General features: G+C 43.6%; 1 protein-coding gene across 1 annotated transcript; it reads left to right on the forward strand.

Annotated features, from left to right (window-relative positions):
* The first annotated feature begins 5,463 nt into the window (after positions 1-5,463).
* Positions 5,464-21,724, forward strand: GPR26 (G protein-coupled receptor 26). Its single transcript, XM_064431541.1, has 3 exons — positions 5,464-6,638; positions 11,779-11,892; positions 17,890-21,724. Exons 1-3 carry the CDS (start codon positions 5,971-5,973, stop codon positions 18,119-18,121), a joined length of 1,014 nt encoding a protein of 337 aa, XP_064287611.1. The 5' UTR covers positions 5,464-5,970; the 3' UTR covers positions 18,122-21,724.
* The last annotated feature ends 4,043 nt before the right edge of the window (positions 21,725-25,767 follow it).

Raw genomic sequence — 25,767 nt, forward strand, 5'->3', positions numbered from 1 at the left:
TTAGTCTCAGAGAGGATGAACTGCATGTCTCATTCCCTGAGCTAGAATAACATTAATGAGCTTTCCAGTATATTTAAATTAGTTGTGCAGAATTTGCAGGTGACACACAAGGAGTTGAGCCCTGAAGTCCAAAATCCCAGCAGAGTAAGGGAGGCAAAGCAAAACCAAGCTCTGCAAAATAATACATATGCTCATGGAAATTAAATGTATTTTTGAACCCAAACTCTTCTGCCCAGCCTTTGGCAAAGATCCAAACATCCTTCGTTAATAAAACAGACACATTTGGTTAGATCATCCCCATATGTATCATAACCTCCTCCCCTGCAGAACTTATTAGAAGGAGCAGAAATGCTATTCTGTTCAGTCAAAAAAACCTGAACAAACTGAACCCCAAACCAGCCAAGATGCAAAAATCAAATATTGCAATCACAAGTGAACAAGATTAATAATGGACATGCCATGCAAAGAAGTGGATAGATAAGAGTATCCACAATAAATTGCTATAGTAGAGGAAATGATGAGAAATAAAACACTTAGCTAATTGCTAAATGGAAGTTTACAAGGGTGCATGCTCATGTATGACTTTTTATATAGAAGCAGGCACTGACATCTACGTATCATTTTGAAAGCCTTCTGTTCAAGCCTCTATTTTCATCTTTGCTGAGTGAGAAGGAGCCAGCCCAGTTTAAAACAAGAGGAAATTGAAATACCACACATCTAAAAAGAGCAAGTGTGACAAAAGTGATTTCTGCTCTGACATTTTGAAGGAGTACAGGGTGAAGTGAACAAGTTCTATCTAGAGCGGTGTAGATTTGACAGGTGTCACTTTTATCACTTGTATCACATATAGGACCAATATAAAATGTAACATCTAGCAAATCCAGTCCTGCCTTTATTCCTAAAAAAATGGGAAATAATTTGCTTTACCTGTCTTCAGACAGCCAAGAATATTTGGGGTCTTTAAATTAGCAAGTGTCTTCCTTCTTCCTCTGCATTTCAAACACCCAGTGCTTTGCCCAGGACAGTTTAAATCCCACAGTGACAGCACATCATAGGTGACATTATGAGAGGTCACCCTCATTCCTTTCCCTGAATAAAAGCCTTCCAGTTCCATCACCTTCCCACTTGGATACAGGTCTCTAAATCTCTTCAAGCCCTTTCCAGGTCCCCTGAACAAGAACAAACTTCCCAAGGCGAAGCAAAGCTCATCAATTCACAAGGCAGCTCTGACTGCAAACACAATTCCCTTTCAGCTGCTGCAAAAAGCATCCTAGAGAGAAAGAGAAATGGGAAACTGGCACGGGGTGCCCAGAGCAGCTGTGGCTGCCCCTGGACCCCTGGCAGTGCCCAAGGCCAGGCTGGACAGGGCTGGGAGCACCTGGGAGAGTGGAAGGTGTCCCTGCCCATGGCAGCGTGGCACTGGATGAGCTTTCAGCTCCCTTCCATCCCAAGCCACTCTAAGATTCTATTTAGAATTATTATATTTTTTGTTATTATATTTCTGAGTTATTATTTCAGCAGTTTGAGGCTGGAAATTATTCTTTCCAGAAAAGTTTGAAACAGAAAGAGTGTTGGTGTGTGCTGAATAACTCTACAGGCTGTGATATTATGGATATACTAATTGAATTCCATTTAAATAACATGGAATTTTGTTTGTTTAATTGGGGTTTTTCAAGATCCCTCAAAGATGCTAATTTTCCCATTAGTTACTCTTTTATTCATTAGCATTAAGCAAGAGGCGAGGAGTAAAAATAGGTTGAGAACAAAAAAAAAAAAATCAGAAAAAACCAAACTAGAATTCTCTTATATCTTTAAAAGCATTAAAATGTAGCTAATTATTTTTTGTTAATAAATATTTCCCAGGGTGAGAAATGGCAATTAAAACCTAAAGCCCAAGCTCTATTTTGAGCCCCCCTTTTTGTCTTTGAGGTAAACCAAATAAAGCAGGTACATCCACGCACTCTCTCCTTTAAAAGAATGCTGTTCTTACAGAGCTCCATATGAAGATGAAGTGTGACTCAATATCTGCATCACTGATGGTGCTGATAGGGAGTGATTCTAAAATATGAATTGTGAACCATAGCCCCTGCTGGAATATGTCATTTAACATCCTGCATTTGCCAGAATAACACAGAGGGACCAAGTCACTGAGCCTGCTCATCCCCTAATTGGTCCCCAGGAAGGAAGGAAGCTCTCACCTGGCTCCAAAGGAGCTCAGGGAAGGAGAGAGCTCTGCCATCCTCCCACACACACATCCACCCACAACCCTCCCTGACTCAAATCTTCCCATGGCTTTCTGCTCCTCCTGGCTTGATTTGATTTCCTTAGCTGCCCTGCGAGTCCTTAAAAACCCATCCAGAAGTGCCAGGAGCACCAGCCTGGATGTTTCTTTAATTGTGTGCCTGATGTTTCTTTAATTCCACGAGGCGAAGCAGCAGCGACAGCCCGAGCGTGAATAATTCACCAGGAGGGTCTGGGGAGCAGCTGAGGAGCTGTCCTGGCACTCCCAGCTCCAGGGCTCTGAGGTGAGGCAGTGCAGGGCTTCTCTGCCCACATCCCCATGAGAAGCCATCTGGCTGGCCAGGAACTCCCAGCTAGTCCCAGTGTGCCACACACAGACCCTGCTGGAGAGGAGGGAGCCAGGCAAGAATCCACTGGGTGATCCTCGTTATCTGGGGATGGGGAGAGTAGGGGCTGAAGTAAATTAATTTTTGGTCAAGGAAGGTGACAGGGAAGGTATAAAGGTCACTTCTGATGCCCCAAAAAGAGACAGACCTGTGACTTCTGTCTCCATCAAACAGCCCTGACAAGGGTTTGCATAGTACTGGCTGAGGAGAGACCAAATTTTACCCACACAAGTGTCTAAAGGGCTTCCTTTTCTTCCTTGGACTCTGGTCCAAAGCCTTAGACTGTGGCCTTAGACTCTGTTCTAACCCAAATGACTCTGTTCAACCCAAAGGACTCAGTTATTCCATCCCAGGATTCCATCCCCTGGGAAAAGGGGAGTGACTGAGCAGTGCTCCATTGCCAGCTGGGGTTAACCCTCGACAGATGCCCAGCAGATTCTTTCCTCCTGATTTGTATAAAATGAAGCCATTTCATGGGTCCCTCGTGCTCCCTTAGGTACACAAAATAAATAAGCCCAGAAGTGTTCAGCAAACCCCCTCTTACAGGGATTAGCAGCAGGGGAATTAGTTATGTAAATCACTTGGGTCTTCAGAATACAAAATACACACTGAGGAAAAAAACTTCAGCTTCCTCCTGATATCTACAAAGGTTTTCCCCTTGATTGTAGATTTTCCCCCAGATCTGACCTTCCGTATTCTATCACAGCTTCACTGGACTCTCCCATTCTGCCTCCCATTATTTCACATCTATCACTTAGGGAGAATCCTCTTTTCCCGACTGTCATCCCTAATCCTTTTTCTCCGGGCATGAATTTCCTCCCCCACTGTTCACCCAGGCTTGGCTCTGACGCCAGACCCCTGTCACAGCAGGGAATTACTCAGGAGCAGAGCTTTTCAATCCTGGAGGCACCACAGCTCACTGAAGGGATAACAGCATGCTGTGTCAGGAAACCACCCTGACAAACCCAGGGCCTCGTGCACTGGAGGCAGGGGAAAAGCCTGAATTCCCCAGTGCAGCTGACGGTTTTGCAGGGTTCATTTGAGCCCAAGAAGAGGCTGAGTGTAGAAAGAAGAGGCAGGAATCCCCTTGATGCCAAGTGGGGGTGAGTTTCCCCTTTACCACTGTCACAGAGTTCTTGCCTCTCATAAATGTATCACCAGAATTTCTCATTTTCCACCCTGTTCTTCCTAGCAAGTTTTCCCACTTTTTTCTTCACAGTCGATCCCAGATCACACATCACCTTCCTGTGGTCCCACAGCTGCCCCTGCCTGCTGAGCTTGAAGGCTTTAATCTGTCCCTGAGTGTCCCTTGGACACCTGCCCAGGCTGGTCCAGGGGACCCGTCTCAGCAGGGCTGCTGCTTCCTACCCAAAGAGGAAACTTGCTGAAGTTCTGGGGCTGTGAAGCAGCAGCAACAAAACCTTCCTCCTCTCCCTCATTTCCTCTTCTAAGAGGGTAACAAGCCCTGGTTTTTAAGGAAGGCATCACCTTTAGGCTTTTCTCATTTAATCACTAAGGTTGGAAAATCCTTCTAAGGTCATCAAGTCCAACCATCAACTCAATACCTCCACCAGGTTCACCACTAAGCCACGTCCTCAAATGCCACATCCACAGGGTTTTTGATCCCTGCCAGGGATGGTCACTCCACCAGTTCACTGATTTTGGAAAGGAGACAAACACTGTAGGTCTCTCCTCATCCCTTCAGCATGAGGAGTCCTGTTCTGGAAACAGGGAGCTGTCACACCCTGACCTGCTCCTTTCAGCCCCTTAAAGCCTGGCTTTTGAAAACAAAACACACCAAAACTGGAGTGAAAGATGCTTTCTCTCCACCATGCCAAGCTCTGGCAGTGTGCAGGCTGCCAGCCCTGCTCCGGAGCTGCAGTGAACAGCTGCTGCTCGTGGAGATGACAGCTCCGGAGGCTCCGAGGGAAAACTGCCCGAGCACCGAGCACCGAGCTCTCCCACACGTGCAGAGGCACTTGCTAAGCCCCAATAACTGTGCTGCAGGGGATCTTTTGCCTTCTTATTGTGCAGGGATTAAAGCCTGGCTGCCTTGATCAGAAAGCTGTCCTGATTGCTCACAAACTCTCAGCCTCCCCAGTTAAAACTGATTTAAAGAGACAGGAAAAGCAATGAGAAATCAGCTCACGCTCCATCCTTTAAAACAAACTTAATTTTGACACCTAATTATGTGCAAGTCAGATTCATTCCTATTCCCTTTGCCAAGCTGCTTTTTAGTTTTGATCTCACAGGGTACTCACCCTCACAGGGAGGGAGGCTTTGAGAAACTCCTGGAGAGGAGAAAGGCTGGGGGAATAAAGGTACCTGCAGCACGATGCTGCCTCTGCCCCTCACCTGCTCTGTGACCTTGGGCATGTGGGCTTTGATTTCCCTACTTTTAAAGGAAGGGAAGCAATCAGTTTCCTCCTCCACATGGTATTTGGAGACACGGAACTGCAAAGTGCTGAACCCGAGCAGTAAAACCATTCCCGTAGCCTAATGACAGCTCCAGAGAAGTAGCAGAATATATCCATTTCCCCCATCTCTTTAAGCAGGGCTGAGGAAGAGAAAAGAAAGCCCCTGCCCTGGCTGAGAGCAAGCAGCAGCACTGCAAGTGATGCACTGAAAAGTAGGGAACACGCTGGAGTGCAGGAATTCATTTACAAGGCTAGTTTGCAAATTAATGGCTAAATCAATTAAATGAAAGCATGGGATTTCTCTTGAGGAAAGTCTAGTCACGGTGGCAGGGAGAAGGGGAGGGGTTGTGGAGCAGGGATGACATAATCACGTTTGCGAATCACCAGCAGTGTGCATGCTTTAATCCATTAATGGGGTTTTTATCTGTGATCATAAAAAGCAGGTTACATTCAGCCTGGAAGGGAGCGAGGGTTGGAGGAGAGGGGAGGGGAGAGAAAGACTGAGAGGGAGAGAGAGGCAGAAAGCAAGGGAGAAAGAGAGCACAATTCGCTCGGTGGATTGCTTGCAAGCTTGGGGCTGATAATTAGGGATCTCAGGAGAGCAGCTTCTCAGAACAGCACGCTCTCCTCCAAATGGACCGACGGCAGACAGTGGTTCAGCCCTGCTGATATTTTTTAAGCCCTCCTTGCAGTTTGATGGGCATTCCCAGTGCTTTTGTGCACGTCTCGGGAAGCGTTGACGTGGAAAGGAGCAGCGAGGAGGGGGAGGTTGGAGGAGAAAACTGCAGCTCCTCTAAAAATACGGAGGGCATGCACGGGAGCCAGCAGGCTGGGGAGGAGGGCGAGGCGGGGGCACCTCGCACCATGGTCCCCCGGTGCCAGCGCGGCGCAGTTTCGGAGATGTCCCTGCTGTGACTGGACGCACCATGAGCATCTGGGAGCTGCTCCTGGCTTTCGTGGTGGTGGTGCTGATGCTCGTGGCCCTGCTGGCCAACGTGCTGGTGCTGATGTGCTTCCTGTACAGCGCCGACATCCGCAAGCAGGTCCCGGGATTGTTCATCCTCAACCTCACCTTCTGCAACCTGTTGATGGCCGTCTCGAGCATGCCCCTGACCTTGGCTGGGATCATTTACAAAAGTCAGCCAGCGGGAGATGAGGTCTGCCACGTTGTGGGCTTCCTGGAGACTTTCCTCACCACCAACTCCATGCTGAGCATGGCAGCTTTGAGCATTGACAGGTGGATTGCCGTGGTCTTCCCTCTAAGCTATCACTCCAAAATGAGGTACCGAGATGCTGCTCTCATTCTGAGCTACACGTGGCTGCACTCGGCGTCCTTCCCCATAGTGGCAGCTTCTCTCTCCTGGGTGGGTTTCCATCACCTCTACGCCTCCTGCACGCTCTACAGCAAGAGACCAGAGGATAGGACACAGTTTGTGATTTTCACTGGGGTCTTTCACGCCCTCAGCTTCCTCCTCTCCCTGGTAGTGCTGTGCTTCACATATCTCAAAGTGCTGAAGGTGGCACGGTTCCACTGTAAGCGCATCGACGTGATCACTATGCAGACCCTGGTGCTGCTCGTGGACATCCACCCCAGGTAAGCTTCCCCTGAGTTCAGCAGCTGTTCCTGGCAGAAGAAGTGAGAAGCGCTCTCAGTGTTGTGTCAGGGAATGGGGAGGAAACCAAAATTGTCTCAGCCTGTTTCTGTCCTGCACGGTTCTTTTCACTTGTGTTTAATTCTCTGTTTGCTGAACTCATTTTTTGTTAGGCTTAAAGACTTGTTTTGGGAGGGAGAGCAAATGAACAGGCAGCTTTGGACAAGCATGCACTTCCCTTTGAGACAGTGATCAGATCACTGCCCTTTGTCCCTGAAGGTGGATTTAGTGGTCGATAGCTCTGCATATTTTGGGCACTGTCAGCCCCAAACCCGTGCTGGATCCCTGAGAGGGAGGAGGCTGCACATGTCCCTTGGAGTTTGCAAGGGAAGCTGAGCGCTGCCTGCTGCTCCTTTTCCCAGCAGTTTCCCCAGTGCTGTGCTCTCTGTAACTTTATCATTCCTGAAGGCAGAATCCTTAAGGGAATTACATCTGCAAAATTCATGTGCTCGAATGCCTGTACTTAGACCTTAAGTGAGAGGGAATTCAGTAGCAGTGTTAATGTGACAAACAAGGGATGTATAAAGCTCATTTCAAATGGGAGATTTTAGGCAAGTCCCTTGTGCCTCGAGACAAGAGGAGAAAACTCCCCAGGGACTGGCAGGATTGTGGGCTGCAAGGCAAGAACCAAACAGGGAGAGGAATGTGTGCAGAAGGAATTATGCATAAGCCATAAATCTTGCATGAATAATTGATGTATAGGTCTGGAAGGGATGCAGGCTCGGTGTGTGATACAGGGAGGAAATCTGCCTGGAAGAGAGGAGAGCAGAGACCAGACAGAGAGGGCAGTCCCATGCCACACATCCCATCTGACCATCCCTGCTCCCCTTTGCTCCAGCAGCCTCTCCATCTGCAGCAGCCAGGAGCAGAGCTGCAGGGCTCGGAGCACATGTGGCTGTCCTGAAACACAGGTCATGGTTTGGGGATGCCTGAGGCTAAGACAAATAAGTCTGGAAGGATCAGGGCAGGGCAGCACATTTTAGAGGAACAGAAACATTTGCTCAGAATCCTCCTGTTAAGCTGTTTGAGCTGTCTCTTGACCAAGAATGCAGAGCAGAACTTTGGGCAAGTCTTGCTGCCGTTCTTGAGAAATACAGGGATAAATCTTCCCTTATTCACCAAGTCACACTGAGAGAAAAAACACCCTCCTGCCCTTTGTGCTGTCTGCTTGATGAGCTGTGCCTCGACTGCCTCAGGTCCTGCAGCATGAGGAGATGTGCTGCTTACTCCCAGGAAAGTGCCACAAACCCACCAGGGCTGTTTGAAACCCCACTCGTTTTGCCTAATGCTAAAAGTATGCCTGGACTGCACAGCAAAGTTTAGTGAAAGGGCAGAACCTCAGTGTTGCTTCTCCTCCCCTGCATTTTTTCTGGTTGAGGTTGCTTTGAGGGTGTTTGTGCATTTTGTGATGCTCTCACTGCGGGGTGGATTCAGTGGGGCTGTGGGAATGATGCTTCCTCTCTTCAGGGCAGACAGAGCTGTGCAGGCACTTTGCTGTGTAACCTGCACCGCTGCCTTTACCTCTCACCCAGGTTCTTCTGGTGCCTCCCTCTAAGAAAGGAGTTTTAGTTTCTTTGCTACCCTGCAGAGCTGGTGGCTGATTTGACCCCTGGAGGGACTGCTTCAACCAGTGACAGCTCCTGGGGCAGATCTCAGGTCACCAAGCCTCCTGTGTGAGCTGCTCAGGGGCTGCAGCTCTGCTGGCAGAGTCAGAGATGCTCAGAAATGTCTGACAACAAAGGCATCATTTGCATTGTGTAACAGGCAATTTCAGGGTGCACTGTAGTACCTGACAGCACAGCTGTGGATGCTGGGAGAGCCCAAGTGAGAGAGCAAAGTTTGCAATTCCACTTTAGGCTACTCTGACTCCTCTGGCAGGGTCCAGATTCAACACTGGGAAATGTGTACAGACAATTTTCTGCTTCCCTTGACTCAGAATCCACCTGCAGGGGGGTCTGGTGACAGGAGTTGTGACAGATGGCTTTATTACCTGTGACTTAGAAAGACACCAGTGATCTCCTGAAGATCATTCAGGACGAATAAAAAGGAAATCTCCAAATCTCTGCAAATATGTGTGAATGTTTAGGGCACGGGGCATTTCAAGTTAGCTGGGGCTTTTTTAGTGGATCCTGCTTTTTCTTTGTTCTTAAGACCAAAATATCTTGGGTATTGTGGGAGATTTGGGCAAAACTTCACTTAAGTGCTTAACCCATGTATTTCCTAATTCAAATTATCTATACTATCTTTTTTTTTGGTGTATCCAGCTCTACACATCTTAAGGAGGTCCAATATCCCATAAACTTTGTTTAAAATACCAAACCTTCAAAGGGATATAGCTCAGATTTCCCAGGATATTAAAATCTTTAAATGTAAGCTTATCTAATAATCCTGTTCTATTACTGATGTCACTGCTAGAACTCACACATGTCTTATCATAGTGCATGAAAGTGTGTGCAAAACCAAAATATTCATCTGTGTGCATGGTCTACATGAAGGAGTGAGATAAAATACCTTCCTTTGTGATGTGGTATTTATTGGATACATCTGGAAGGGCTGAACAAAAGAAATGGGTTTAAGTCTACCAGAACACTCATGGGTGAGCTCCAGGAGTGAGAGACAGATTTGCATGTGCCAGAAAGGAAAAGATGTAACTGAGGAAACAGAGACAAAAATTACACCACCCTCCCCTCCCTAACAACACCTCAATTGAACCTGGTTGGGAGATTCACTTTCCTGTATTGCCATGGGCTTGAGATATTCTGAATTTAAGAACACAGGTCTTAAACAAAGTTCATTAAACTCTCAGATCATTTTTCTGCACATAAAAATACTCCAAGTTCCCCAGCTCTTGCAGAACTGAAAGCACACAGGTTCCCTTGAAAAGGTGGATATTTTTTCCCCCTTCTCAGCTGTCATTTCTAGCTGCAAATAACTCATGTATAGAACCTGTAACACCTTTAAATGTGTCATATTCTTTAGGAGAAAGACAATTTGTTAGAAGATCAAACTTTTTCTCCAGTATTTATTTCATCACATCATGATAGCTGCTCTGGGCCTGGCTATGTAAGACCAAATTTAGAAAGGAACAAAAGAAACACTTTTTCTTTTACAGAACCAAAGGAGCTCATTGCCACAGAGATCACTGAAACACACTGAGATCCTCAGGACACAGCATGTGTTTGGGTGTTGATAAAACATTTACAGATGAAGTAAATAATGTAAGGGTATGGCCATGAGCCTCAGAGCTGTGAGAGTGTGGAGCCTGAGAGTGAGTCACCAATAAAAAATTTACAACAAGAATGGAAAGGCCAATGCCTAACAGTTGAGTTTAAAAAAAAATTAAAAAAATATATATAGATATATAAATATATATAGATATATATAGATATATATAGATATATAGATATATAGATATATAGATATATAGATGATATATAGATATGTGCAAGGAGTCAGCAATTCTGCCATGGGCACAGAGAGGGGTTCAGGATGCCAGTCTGGCTTTGCTGTGCCCTTTCCAAAGGGACTTATTGAGGTACAGGCAGTCCTGGCACTGTGGGAGATACCAGTGCTGCCCAGTCCACCTGCCTGGAGTAGACAGAAGCTCATCCACTTCCCTCAGAAATCACAGGGAGAACAGGAGTCCCACAAACAGACAGAGGAGGAGGATGAGCTTTCACATTAATCACTGTTTTCACAAGCCAATGTGCTGATTTCAGGGATTTTTTGCACTGAAATCAAGGTCTCAGCCCTGCTGGCACTCTGAGGGGATTCAGAAATCTCTGGTGGCCTGCTGAGACCACCCACAGAAAACTGAAAGGAAAAGTTCCCATCCTAAAATACCATAGGTAGGAAAGAAACCAAGGTGTGACTAATTTGTACTTGTTTAGTTAGAAACAGGGCTGGTTTGAGGTGAGGAATGGGGATACCCCAGACTGTGGATTTGTGAAACAATTCCAGCTTCGTAGAGCATTCAGCCCTGCAGATCTGATGGGATGTTTATGGCTCAGTGGGACACAGTGAGAGCTCCCATGTTGGGCTGGAGGCTCAGAGTGCTCTTCTTCCCCTTATGATGTTATTTTGTTGGGTATCTTGCTGGGGTGCTTCTCCTCTCCAAGGCAGTGGTGTTGGAATTGCTGTTTCCAGGGAAGAAGCATCCTGCCTATCCCACTCTGGATATGTGGGGATTTTTGAAGGAATTTTGAATGAGTTAGAGATGGGACCTCTTAATTGCTTTTGATTATTTGGTTTATTTTCTTACCTTCTACATAGGAAGGGTGAGCTCAGCTCACATCTTCACTGCATGGTTCATAAGGTCACAAGACTTATAGTTACAAGACATTTTGAGGAGTTATTGACCAATTAAACACTGCTACCAAGGACATTTATGTTTTTGACCCAATCCTTAAATATTTCATTTTATGGACTCATGCTACAATGTAAGCTTTCTTAGCCAATCATGTTATGATACACAAACTTACAGTACTGCATTTTAAACTCCTCCTTTACCTAAACTACTTTTATTTCTTCTATATCTTAAACTCTTAAAACTCTAAACTTCTTCTTTTTAACGTGACATGTCTTTGCTTTAAACTATAAATCCACATTTTTGCTTCTAGCACCTAAGATTGGAAGCCTTTCCAAGGTCTCAAATCAAATCCTGTGTTTAATTCTAAGCTTTGGCTTACAAGCCCAAAGTTCTGAGAATTCCCTGCATTGCAGATTCCAACAGGATATTTTCCAAACCTCTAAGTATCATCTTGCCTGCAAATACAGGTTACAGTAGTTCAAGAAGGAGCTGCAAACTGAATTCAAGGATGAAATCCACCAATTTTTCTATAGATAAATTGATATAATGGGGGTGTGTGTGCACAAACATACAAACAATTTGTCAGGAACTTTGTGGAGGGTAGGATGAACAGACAATGCATTAATATTTGCTTTTGTCCCACTTAAACACAGTGCACTTATTGGTTTACACATCTAAACCAGACTGTTCTCCATCATTCCCTGGTGAAGGCACGGGGAGTTGTTACCTGTTATTTGTGACTGATGTTGTGGTTTGTGTTGAATGTCACACAGCGTGCGAGAGCGTTGTCTGGAGGAGCAGAGGAGGCGGAGGCAGCGGGCCACGAAGAAAATCAGTACCTTCATTGGTACCTTCATACTGTGCTTTGCCCCTTATGTAATCACAAGGTAAGTGTGAACCTACATCCTGCAAAAGGCTGCTGAGATGCACTCCTGGCTCAGGGAAGCAGGGCTCTCTCAGCCAGAACAGGATTCCAGTCTCCTGGGGAAATCTGGAGCACCGTTCCCACTCCTGCAGCAGAGGTTGCATTTACTGAGCTAACAAATGATGTAAAATGGCCCAGTGCTTCTCCTCTCAGTCCTGATGCACTCTGAGGGTCAGACTCTGCTCACTCAGCCCAGGCAACGTGCTGCTTGCATGGGAGGGATTTAGGAAGTCACTCCATAAGGTTTTGCAGATGAAGCCTCAGGTTTAGTTTTTCTATTTTCCACATTCTGTGCTGCTTTAGTGTGTGGGTCTGAGCTTCACATCAGGGGATGGTGAGTTCTCTCCACAAAGCAGGGAGACAAAACAATTCCTGCTCCAGCTGGGCACCAAGGACAAATGATCCCAATCTCAGCCCAGGAGCACAAAGCCCGTGGGCTGCAGAGAGAAAAACAAGCAGGGTGGGACTGCAGGGGCTGCAGTGGGATTGGACACTGAACTGCAATGTGCACATGGAGCAGAGCTGAGCCCAGGGAGAGACCCCGGCAGCGCTCGTGCATTTTGGGGCCATTTGGGTTCATCCTGGGGGCAGCCCTGGCTGGGCTCTGGTGCTGCCCAAGGTGCATCCATGGAGGAGACCCTTTGAATAAATTCCTGCTTTATTCTTTAACTTAGCCCAGCCTCTGTTCTAGGTCAGCCTTCTCAAGGCATCACAGACACTTTTTGCTGTCACCCACTGCTCTGACTGACTTCCCAGTCCAGGGGTTGATCTCCAGGGAAACTCTCGCCTGAACAGCTCAGACTGTAAAAATTTGGTCAACAAGATTCTACTGAGGTGAAAACATGGTCCACAGACTTAAACAACAGTTTTGTCTGATTGGGTAGGGTTTATTAGTAATAAATACCAAATATCAGAGCTGTGCTGGCTCATAACTGAAAAATCTTCTCGTGATTTATGGTAGATATCTATCCACCAGCTTATCTTTGGAAATGGCTCCTGTGGGAAACACTAAATTACTCCTGTGAAATAAAAAGTGTTAGAAAGTGAGTACATCCAGAAAAAAAGTTATCTAGCTGTTAAAGGAAATTTACAGCTTGCATTCCTTATTATAAGATTTTGGAAAAACTGAGATGCTGCTATGCACAACAGAGAAAGAAAAATAAAAAAAAAGGTATCTCCTATTCCAATACTATTAAGTGGAAATTAGTGAGGCTGACATTCAAACTCAGATCCACCTTGAAAAAAATAATCAAAATATCTGGATTAAGAGTCAATATAATTGAACATTTGGCCAACCTTGAGCTTCTCCAATTCAGTGTAATACCCTGAATTCCCAGAATTATAAAATTTAAGTAATTTACTAGAATTACCTTCACTTTCACTTCGTGGCCAGAAGACACCACAGCAAGCCATGCACCTAAATGGTATGAAAGGCCTTGTAATTAAGGACATTTAGCCTTAATTCTCAAGCTGTAAGATATTAAAGTTCTGTCTTTTTGCAAATGGTTAATTTTCATTTCATGTATGGTCTCTGAACTTAATGAAAATCCTCCCAGTCACAGAATAGGTGGCAGCTCATCCTGAGTGACACTGAGTGCTCTAACCAGAGCTGTCAGGAGTATTTTTATGCTCCTCCAAAGGCATCTCAGCACTCAGGCACCACCTCCCCATCTCCTCTTCACTCCGTGGCATCCCAATTTGTGTCCCAGTAGCCTTAAAATACAGAAGAGGGGGTAGAACAATCCTGATCATCCTCCCTTTAGTCTGTACAAGGATCACTTCAATGTTCTGCTGAGGAACAGCTTCTCCACAGAGGGTGATGGTGAGGGGAGGGAAAATGCAGGGTCCTGGATGCATGAGGGTGTTTTGGAGTGGGAGCTGGTCAGACATGTCAGGAGGGGTGAAGTCTCCCACATTCCTGGCCTTTTCAATTCTGACGTGTAAAAAGGTCACTGTATATCATTGTCACTGCTAGAAATGAAAGGATGGGACTATTTTCAGGCTAAGAACGATTTATTGCTCAGACCAACACCAGTCTCAGAGGCTGTGAGGTTTCAGAGGAGCCAGCATTCGGCCATAGCTCAGAGCAGTCACAAGTTCTTTGTCACAAGGCAATACAGAACTTTCTACCCCAATGGACAGTTGCCACAGGGTTTATTTTGCTTTTCTGACCTGTCACCTTTACTCACTCCTGCTGCACTGAGGATGCTTTTGTCCAATGGGTTCTGTCTCACAGGCACACATCTGCTTCTGTTATAACTTCTAAACTCTCAGTAATGCCACACAACCCCACCCCTACACTGGAAACCCTTCACCATCTCATCAGTGCAGTTTCTCACTTACTGAAGGCATATTCTTACTTACAGCTATAGAAACACAAGTTGATTATTTTTCTGCTTAATATCTGTGTATTGTATTTTACATCAATCCAAGCTTCTTCCAGGGCTGCAGATCAAACCCTTCAGTGTCTGTGGGAGTTTCTGTTTTTCCAATTCCCACAGCTGCTCAGGCTGAGGGGAATTCCCTCTTGATCTCCCTGAGAGCCCTTGCTGGACACCTGCAGGGCTGGTTATCCCAGGACACTCATCCCTGCCTGCCCTGGGCCTCACACACAGGGCTGAGCACCCGGACACCGAGGGGATTGGGAGAATTGGAGTTTAATTGTGTGAGCAAGTGTGTAATTGTGTGCAATTTCTGGACCACGTCCAGTGCTTTGCATCCTCAAAAGGGACATGATCAATCAGTACAAGCCGTGGACAGAAGTCAGGAGAGGGAGTGCCTTGCTCAGCCTCTCCTAATCAGCAATATATTTAAATTAAACATGCTCTTAAGTACTCCCTGAACTGGGGGCTGACAGCAGCAAATCACAAGGTTTCACTATAACATCTTCCTGTTTCCACACTAAAAATATTCCATGAACGAGTGAAGGGGGTGTGCTCATGTCCCCAGACATATAAATGCTTCTCTGGGTAAACCTGAGTTTTTCAGATCACATTCAGGCAAAAATCAGATTAGGCACTTCATTTATCAAGACAACACCCTTCTAATTAGCTCAGTAGATGCCCTTAAGTAGTGTCTCAAAATCTGATTGCCTTTGACCCAGTGTTTCCACATTACCAACATGACACGTGTAAATCCCCCCATTATATATTTCTAGGCATAGCTTGCTTCTTGTTTTGTTAAATAATCTACTGGTACACATTTCTTCATTCCCTATATTTATCATTATGTAATTAAATATATTTGTTCCAAACCTCTTTTCTCCAAGGAACCTTTTCATAAGAAAAATGAAGGTAAATCATACAAGTTTCTAAAATTTCCAGGCATTTCATACTGAAATACAGAACTTTGCTCATGTAAGTTAAAAAGTGCTGTCAATGTGTGAGGAAATTTGCCTTAAATTAAAAATCCTGAAGTAATAGCAGGCAGAAGTTCATAATCCCATGCCCTCAGGTTACAGAGGAGGATGGTGGAACAGGCAGAAGATGATTAAAATTCTGTTGTATCATCCCTGGGGGATAGGGGGTAAGCAAACCCTGGTTTTAAACTGTTTTTTGCCCTCTGCATATGCAGATCCTGCTTGGGCACACAAGAAGCTCAGAATTCTTCTGCAATTTGTGTTCTTCAGCATCCCAGCTGAGTGGGCACACATTCAGTAAAATATTTTAGTGTAGTGATCAACTGCACATGTAAATAAAGGATTTCCAGTGTGCATTATGTGTGTAGAGATCACGGTCACACTCTTCAACATGGCATTCTTGTTTACTTACTGAAGGGGAAATAACATAATTGGATAGCCATGTTAAATGACACACTCTACAGAGTTGTAAGTTTCTAAAATATGACCAAAACATCACAGAAAAAGAGCTTACAGCTTTGAAATAAAAAGGGCAGACAGTAGAAGAGAGGCTTATGAAAGCAAGCCAGGGAATTATGTTGATACTGTAAAATTTAATTTACAGGTAGGACTGAAATATTAATGTTCATTCACTGAAAATGTCTTCTTTTAGGCTGAAACATTTCATGAAAATGGAAGCTGTGCATATAATTTCCCTCACAAATGAGAAACAAAACCTTTCAAAGGCAATAAATTCTGTGATGTGCCTTGAAAGGCTGACATTTAATTGTTTGTACATGAAATGGAAATGCATAGCTCAGGGTTTGGCTACATTTCTGTGTTTGCTGCTTGATAACAGCAAATGTAATTTACTATAAAAAATAATGCATGAGAATTGAAAAATGTGTAAATGTCAAGGAGACTTACAGAACGCAAGGAAAATATTTAAGATCTTGTTAATAAAAGTGTAGGCTTTTCATTTGATCAGTCAATGAAGGCAAAATTAGCAAGTCTAGGCTTGCAACCCTGAAGTGTCTGCTTGATGTGCTTTAAATGGAGATTGTTAATGTCTCATAGAACTGACTGACAGAGCCTCAGACACAAATTTGTCATATTTTGGTTATTCAAGGCATCCGCTGAATTTAATTAAACGTAATCAAATTCACATCTGTAAAGCACTGAGTAAAAATAAATCATCCAAATGAGATTCAACGTGTTGAAATTCAAAACTTGAAGCAGGCATCGAATAAATGAAATGGAGAACAACAAGGATGGCTCATGGTAGATTACAAAGCAAATATGACTCAGTAGATGATTAATTTCAAAATTGTCAATTCTCATTTTAGAACACGTTAACGTAGATGCCATAAGTTGCATTTTATTAAAGAAGAGAGAATACACCAGATGAGACCACCTGGAAACTCCAGCAGATGAAAATTATGTCTCAGTTCTGATCTTTGTGGGAAAGATAACAACCATGAATTACAGGGAGAGGCTGAAAGAACATTTGTTTATTTGAGATGAGGGAGAAATGGGACAGATGAGGGCTCTTTGGAGACTCTGCTGAGCCAAGCAGCACTAGTGGAGTGGCACCAACAGTTCCCAAGTATTTTCATTCCCTTGTCACCTGAACTGTCCCTCACATTGACTGGACTGTGACATCTGCCAGCATTATTTTAAATAATATGTTGTAGTGAAAGGTTATGAAATGGGAATGACTGAGGAAAAAAAAATCCTCATCTCTAAACTGCTTGAAGTACCAACATTATTGTCACTGCTGCTGCAGGAACCACCCGCCAGAATGCTCCTTGGAAGTGGAGCTTTGTCTGCAGAAATGTGAGCAACTGAAGCATTTCCCAGGCAGATTTAAGAACATCTGCTGCTGCAGAGAGATCCAGCAAAGACCTGACCTGCCATGTGGGGCTCTGTAACAGCACACGTGGCTGTTTGACCTCTATAAAAATCAATAGTTTCTAACAGCTATAGAGGCATATTGAACAGAGCTGCCCTTTGATGCTGCTCAAAGGCGTGGGGAGTTATCAATATTTCCCTGTCAAAAATGCTCTCATCTGGGCTAGTGTAGGTATGAGGAGTATATTAAGCTCTTCCCCCTCCTCCTCCCATAATGATTAAAAAGTTTTGTCTTGCTATATTTGTTGCAAAATGCCCTTTGAACTGGCCATTTTTAAATTCAAGGTATGACACGCCATCTCTCAGCGATGAATTTTCCGTGTGTGCTTCTACAACTCAGACAAAGTGGTCAAAGGCATCAACTCTCTCTAGGAGCTGGACTGGCCAAAAGAGCTGTTTAGCCCTGGTGTGGTGACTCAGATGCTCTAGAGGGGACCCAGAACCAAGAGTTCAGACTGATGCTGTTTTTTTAGGTTGCTCATAGTAGAGGAATTTGTTCCCCTGAGACCAAGCAATGGCACTTTGGCAAGCAGGCCTCAAGTTTGCATTTGCAGCCTTTAAAATTTATAAGAGGAGGACAACATACACATTTTCATGAGTAGGGCTTTCTTTCCTTTAGTTTTGTTGCAATTGCCCAGCAATAATTTGTGGGTTTGGGGTGGGTTAATGTAATTTTTAACGTTCACTCTTTCACCCTCCCTCTTTCCCCAGACTTGTTGAATTATCTTCCGTGGTCCACATCAACTCCCACTGGGGGATCATCTCCAAGTGCTTAGCTTACAGCAAAGCTGTTTCAGACCCTTTTGTGTACTCTTTGCTGCGGCACCAGTACAAGAAGACGTGGAAGGACATCATAAACAAGATCCTCAAGAGAAGCTCCATCAACTCCTCGGCGCTGGCGGGCGAGTCGCACAACCGGAACCTCCCGCAGCTGAACGAGTGAGGAGCCTGGTATGGCACCTGTCCAGGGGTATTTGTGAAACAACAGCAACTGGCCCACCCCTAGTAGCTCTCCTCAGCTGTCTGGGTTTTGGGAGGCAGCTGTGGGCAGGGTGAAGCCCAGACCGTGTCCCTCCAGCAGCCCGTGTCACATCCGACTGGAAGAGCGCTATTGATCCGTGGTCCTGCAAGCTCCACAAATACAAATCTCCCATTGATTTCCATCAGCAGCTGCATCTAGAGATAGAAACCCAGTCCTCAGCAGAGGGATTCATGAAGGTAATGGGAGCAAACTGCTGCTGGTGTAAGATTATTCTGAAAAGCTGTGCAGGGATATTTGTGCTGTGTTTGTCGTTGGCTGCAGGTAAAGCTCCTTCTGATGTAGCTGCCAACGTGGTTTTACAAAAACCACCCCATCCTAGTGGCTTGAGAAGGTTGTTTGTAGAAAATATCTTAATGGGAAAAGCTTAAAAAAAAAAAATCTAAATATTCATCCAGCACCCAGTACAGTTCAGCCTTTTCTGATATATATTTTAGGAAGAATTCCATAAAATTGAAGGAAGAGAAAAACCACTTCTGGAGTGTGCTGGATTCAGCCATGTCTTCTCTAAATTTTTAAAGTTATTTACATAGAATCCCACTAATATTCTCCCCATTAAATTTCAGGAAAATACAAATGGTAGACAGGGTGGAAAGGTCAGGATGCCTCCTGCCTACCTTCCATATGGCTGAGCTCTGAGTAGCTGGATTTTGCCCAAAGCTGCAGATCTGGGCCCTGTGCCCAGGAGGAAAAATAACAAATCCCTTTTTCTGAGGAGTTGTTAATCATGGGGCTTTTTCCTACTTAAAGGAAAGATGAGCCTAAATCTGAATTTCAAGTATAATTTCCAAAGCAAGTGGAGCACAAATAATAGGCCCCCCTCTCCACCACGAAAGTGGAACCAATAATGTGAAGCCACATCTGAATGTGCAAATCTCTGGAGGTGTCAGTACAAACCTTTATAGCTCTGGATTGCAGTTCTGCATAGGAACATTATTAACATTTACCATGCACTCAGATGCCTGCCCAGATTTTAAAATAGGCTTGGTTAATTAGGCTTCATGAATGCAAAGGCAGCTTCAATAACAGCTGACACAACTGGCTGTACTGCCATTTATCCCAGCTCATATTCCATCTATCAATGCCATTCTGAGGAAATAAGGCCTCAAGTTGTAAAAAATGTGGGATTATTTTTCAGTTGCCACCTTCTCTCATGCAAGAGAAGGGCTTGGTATGTTGCAAAAAATGTCCAATGTTGAATTTTCTGGCCTCTGATTCAAAGTCCAGACTGGGGACCCAGTGAGGGGCTTCACCCCAAAGTCAGTGAATGTAGGGTAATACCTCAGTTATTATCTGAAGATTATCAGCTACCATGTAAATAAAAATTTTCATCTTAATTCTTAATTTCAGTTATAAAAAAACCCATAATTACAATAAAATCCACACATAACTGTAGCCACAGAATTTAAGGAAGCTTTTAAACCACTGCATTTAAATGAGCCCTCAGCCAGATTAAATAGTCTACCTCATCTTAATCATTTTGCTTCTTAGGTTTAACATAATTTTCTCAGGTGCAATAGATAAAAACACCCAGTTCAATACTTGTTTATTAAGAAATTCAAGACATATTGATGATTGGATTGTATTAGAATGTTAGATACAGGATGTTAGAAAGTTGAATATTATTGAGTTTAAAAAGACAAAAAGCTCCATATTGAGCATGTTTGGCTTAAACTGAACCAGCAAAGGCCACAGCTGTTGTAAACTTACACATGGAGCTGATGCCAAAGCCAATGGGAGGTTTGTAGGTCAATAAGGGCAGCTCCAGAAACATTTAAACCTTCAAATTCAAAGAGAGCAAGCTAATTTCCCAGGAGAAAAAAGCATAATCCATGTAGGATGTCTAGTAAAAGATGGAGAACACAGCACTGGACTTGTCTCATTATGCTTGTGTATCACAGTCAGTCACTGGTTGATTTATATCCCACCATGAGCAATAAATCTCTCCCCTTGTATGTGTTTAAAAATTTGTCTCTCTTTCATGGTGCCTTTCTTCCATAATTAATCTTGTAACAGAGAATAGATATGATTTCCCCTTCCTTGCATCAGCTCTCTGTCATGTTTTGACCATCTGAAGCAAGCAGGAGTTGTAAATGCTGGTGCTTGACAAACTGCCTCAGTACACGAAATAAAAATACCACCCCAACATTTCCTGATGACATTTTATAGGATACTCGAAATATGATGCTGTGGCTTGTTAAGTGCTAGATGTTCAGCTGAATTCTTATAGGCAACTGGCAAAATTTTCTAAAATGTGTCTAGGTGATGAATGTAGATATGAGTAACTATCTGTCTGCTGAGTATTATATGTACTACACAACACTCTGACTGGAGTGAGTTAAAATCATGCTGGTAAATGTAATGCACAGTATTTATTATCTCTGCTCATGAAGCAGAGCTGTTCTCTTGTCTAACACACGTGTGTGCAAGGGGAGTGGGGGGTTGGGGGAATTTCCATTTGTTACTTCAATATTTTTGAAAAAAAGTTTGTCAAGTTTGGCTGCAACCTGTGCCCAAAATCTGGAGCTGCATGTGCAAAATCTGGGCAGCTGCTTAGGCAATATGCAGATTTCTGTTTGTTGTATCTGTGACCCATATGCAATATCTACTCCTCACACGCATGTTCAATTAACATTTCCTTCAGAGCTTGTGAATTTGGCAGGCAGAGCACTGGCAGATGATTAAGAGAATGTAGTCCACCACGTTGTTTTGTGGATTCTGAGCTTTTCCCTTTGTTCATTTGAACGGTTTTTACACCATTTCAGAGCCCTCACTGTGAGCTGTGATGATGGTTCCTGTTTTTCTCTTGAGCCAGTTGGAATGTGAAAATCTGGGTAATTGCAACTGGCAAAAATTATGAGAGACTGATAAGGACTGTTGAACAATTATTAAGTACCAGGCCCTCTCTTGACATAAATCAAAATAATGGTGGTTTCACCTGAGGATGGGGTCCATTAGGTGACTTTATCCAGGATTTGTAGATTTCTTCTCTATGTGTAGCACCCTGGTTTCATGGTATTTACAAATGGAAGGATGTGAACAGGATTTAGGGAGCTCCTCTGATGTGCTCACTTCCAATCCCAGGCAGCCACATAACTAATTAAGTTCTATCCTTGTTCTTAGACTTTGAGTAGATGACCCTAAAAACCTCTTTTCAGTAGCCCTAAACCAGACTTTTTAGAACTTCCCTTATGTCTGAAAAATAAAAACAAACCTTCAAATCTAGAGATTAAATAATGTTTCAGGCAAATCCTGGTGGAGCCTGATGGCTGCTGCAGCTGTAGCCACACATATCACAGCATCCCAGACCAGCTGAGGTTGGAAGGAACCTCAAAAAGCCCCCAAAAGCCCCATCCCTGCCTCTAGCAATGATTTACCCTCTCAGTTTTGCCAAAGCACCTAGAAAATGATCTTGGTCTGCTTCAGGTCAACAGTAAAATCTTCTGGTAAGGATTTTTATTTTTTTTAAAAATAACTTTGAGAAGACCTTTTAGACTAAACTTCAAACCCCAGCTGTATCAGAACATCTTTAGGAGGCTCCAAAAGTGAGGCAGGAATGGTTGTATATGGGAGGCTGGGAAATACAAACTGGCTTTGCTGCAGTGGTTTGGGATTCCTTGGCTGCAGTGAGCTTTTCCCAGTGCCCTGCTTCCACCCTGAGAGCTCTCCAAGTCTCTCAGACATTCACTCATTCCAAAGAAAAAGGTGAAATTCCTGTCGAAGCCCTGTAGCTGTGCCATAGATTGGGCTGACAGCTGCCATAAGAGGACATGTTGGGGTTTTGGAAAACTGTCATGGTTTTCAGATGGTTTTTATGGAAACTACTCACATCCTTTGAATGACCAGAGAGTCTAATTCTTAAAGTCAAAGAGGTTTAGGTCACCTGCAGAATGTGAATTTTTCTGGACCTACATGCCCAAGGTTTCATAGCTCCCTCACCTCTCAATTCTAAATGAAGAAGGCTCTGAATATCTTGTCCTATACATTTTTATGTGTACAGTGAATATCTCTGGAATAACCCTTTGGAAATTGCTTTTCACTGCTGTTAGATCTCTCTTCTCCTCACACTCAGTGTTCTTCTGATTAAACAAAGCTTAAAAGCAAAGACAGAGAATTCACACCTCTGTCAGCTCGTTGTTACTTGACTCTGAAAGTCAGGGAAAGCTCAGTTAGATCCTGACCCAGAGTCACTGGGTGTTTGCTGTGCTGGATTGTGAGGGCTGAGCACAGGCTTTTGTGTCTGCAGAATCAGGGATTATGTCTTTGTAACCTGCCCAGACCTGAATAAGTGAGAACAACGACATTGTAGCCTTAAATCTATTTATTTTTAATTTGCTTCTTGTGCTTTCAGTACTCAATATAGTGAAAATTTTCAATGGGTGGAGTATTTTTTTTTTTTTTTTTTTTTAGGAAAACCATCCTGCTCCAAAAGGCAGCTGTCCCTGTTGGGAGGGTATAACAGTTTACACAGAGAAAAGAGCTGCTGCAGTCTTTGTAAAATGTCAGCTTCTTACCTGTACTCTGGTGTGTTTGGTGTAAATATGTATTTAGGATTGTTGGTTTTTAAGCAAATACTGCTGATCTATGAGCTGAAGAAGTTGCTGTAGTTTGTCATGTATGTCTATATTTCTAAGGAGGAGGATTAGCCCTACAGGCTGTAAGTGCCCTTCAGAAATGTGTGTGCCAAGAAGCAAAAGCATCAGGGGTGTGACAGCAGGGGTGGCAACTGAGGAGTAAAATAACTTTTTTTTTTTGTTGTTGAAGAAATGCTATTTCACATGGTTCCAATATACCCAAAGGCACAAGTCCATATGGCTGATTATTTACACACAAAGTCATGTTAGGGAAAGGATTTCCATCTGGAATTATTATTGAGTCAGAGAATCATGGAGGGGTTTTGGGTTGGAAGGGAGCTTAAATCCCATCCAGTGCCACCCCTGCCATGGCAGGGACACCTTCCCCTGTCCCAGGTGCTCCAGCCCCAGTGTCCAGCCTGGCCTTGGGCACTGCCAGGGATCCAGGGGCAGCCACAGCTGCTCTGGGCACCCTGTGCCAGGGCTGCCCACCCTCCCAGGGAAAAATTCCTTCCCAAAATCCCATCTAAATCTCAGCCAGTTTGAATCCGTTTCCCTTTGTCCTGTCACCCCCTGCTCTGGTCCAAAGTTCCTCTCCATCTTTCTGTTTTCTAGTCACTGTAGTTCCATAATCAGAGCTTTAAAACAAATGTTTTTTAAAAGTCATGCAAAGAGAAAAAAAAAATTTCAGAAATCCCCATTCCCTTGGGATTTGGATCCAGTGGTTTTTAATGCAATGCCAGAGCATCCCAGTGAGGTTTTAGTGGGAGTGCAGCAGGTCCATGGTGCAGAACTGGCTGCAGCCCTCCCCCCTCTGCCCATCCCACTGTCCTGCTCTGCATTGCACTCTGAGCTCTCAAACAAAAACTCCAAAAAGCCCTATCAGATACCAAAGTGTTTTAATTTACCTCCTGACCACTAAACCCCTGTGCACAGACAGGTAAATCCTCCTCCTGTTTTGCTAATGGGATCAGCGACCAACAGAGGGGGAAAAAAATACCACAAAGGAAGAAATCTCATTAATTGAGTGACTTTTGTGAGGAAAAAGTCAGTGAAATGCTCGGTGCCCTCAGGGTCACACAGCAAACATGTGACAAGGTTGGGGAAAAGTTCCCTGTGCTTTGTGCCCAGCCTCATTTAAAAAATAGTAAAATAAAGCTACCTGCATCAGCCAGACTAAAGAATGGGTCTTTTTATAGCAGAAACCATAGGGCTTCCCAGATAAGACATTTGAAAACTATTATCACATATTGCCTTGGAACATAGAAATAGGTAACTAAGAGGTGCCTTGATTAACTTTATTTATACACAGGGCATTTTTCTAATCCTTGGATTTTTTTTCACAGCGTTTTCAGTTTTGAAGATTATTTTAGGATTAAAATTTCCATATATTTGGCAATCACTAATCGTTCCCTTCTGAATTCCTGCAGAATGTAACCTATTACCAATCCTTCCAGATACAGTTGGATATAAACTTTTGTCCCTAGATTAGACTATTAGAAGATTATTTGATTTTTAAAAAAGTAGTTAGGAGCTGGTTTTACAACTCCTTGCTGCAAGGACTGTGGGGTTGCTTGGGTGAGTAAGGACCATTCATATCATGAGAGGTATAAAAAGTTCAGTCAGTGTATTTAAAGTATTTATTTTGTTTTGCAAATATTGAAAAAATAGATGGTTTCCTATTTCTAAAAGCACCTAGAGCCAGTCTGAAGGAAGATAGTTATGAAATAACATTAACAGCTGCTGTAGATAGGGCATGTTTGATTATATTATTATAAATATACCACTATAATTTATTGCATTTAACTTTTTTTTTGTATAACAATGGGGTGTAATTGCAGGGGCTATTTATTTAGGGGAGAAAATGGGAATATAAATGAAACCTTTCTACGTTGCATGGATAAAGGGATGCACAGACCTCTTTGTAATGACAACACACTTAAGAGTGCCATGAGTTAACATGGATTTTAGGGTCCCAGGAATGATAAACTCTGAGAGTCTCCTAAGAGATATTCCAGAGAAACAAATCCATTAATGCAAAGGCAAACACATAAAATCCTCTGTGTCTACAGTTTAAAGGAATACAACGAAATAATTATTATTCCTGAGTTCAGATTTTGAATAATGGGGCCTGTGCTGTCTGTTCTGTTTACAATGGCTTGTGCTTTGTGGATACATATCAAATGTTGTAATATATTTTTATTACATAGAGTTAATGGTTAATACAAAGTGACATATATAAATAAATACATACTAAATCTGTATATTGTGATTTTGTTAACTTTACTGTTAATGAAATGTGATTATGACAAATGACTTGGCATGAGCTATTTTTTCATATAAAATTAATGTTTTAAAAAGCCTGTTTCACTTCATTGTTGCAAAAGTCAAGCCTGTGGTGTCATTGCAATGCTATGACCTGGTCAGTCCCTCCCATTTTTTGGAAAACAGCAACAAAGTCCATTGCAATGGAATATTACTTCATTCCAGTATGACCAAGTGGAAGAAGTGGAGAATCTGAATACACAATGCTTATGTCTAATCTTGGATATATGTTTAGCCTTGGTACATGTGATTCTACTTAAGCTTTCTTCCCTGACATCTTGAGCAGGTTTCAGGCCTGGTGTGAAACCAAGGTTGAGTGGCTTCCTTCTCCTGCTCCCTGAACATCCTCCCCCACTCAGAGTTCCTACAGAAAGGCTGAAGACTTCCTCAACACCACCCAAGTGGTTTGCACCCTGCACAGGGCAAAATTCTGGTCCTCAGAGAGCAGAGTCTTTCATTGCCCATGTAAAGTCCAAATTCTTGATCCCAAATGGGTTTTACTGATTTACAGGGATTCATCATTAATAATTTAATAATTAATAATGAATTTTATTAACAACACAGACTCACAGAATGGTTTGGATTGGGGTGGGCCTTAAAGGTCATCTCATTCCACACCTCCTGCCATGGGCAGACACCTTCCACTCCCTG

This window comes from Passer domesticus, chromosome 8 (assembly GCF_036417665.1).
Source record: "Passer domesticus isolate bPasDom1 chromosome 8, bPasDom1.hap1, whole genome shotgun sequence".
NCBI classification, from domain to species: Eukaryota; Metazoa; Chordata; class Aves; order Passeriformes; family Passeridae; genus Passer; species Passer domesticus.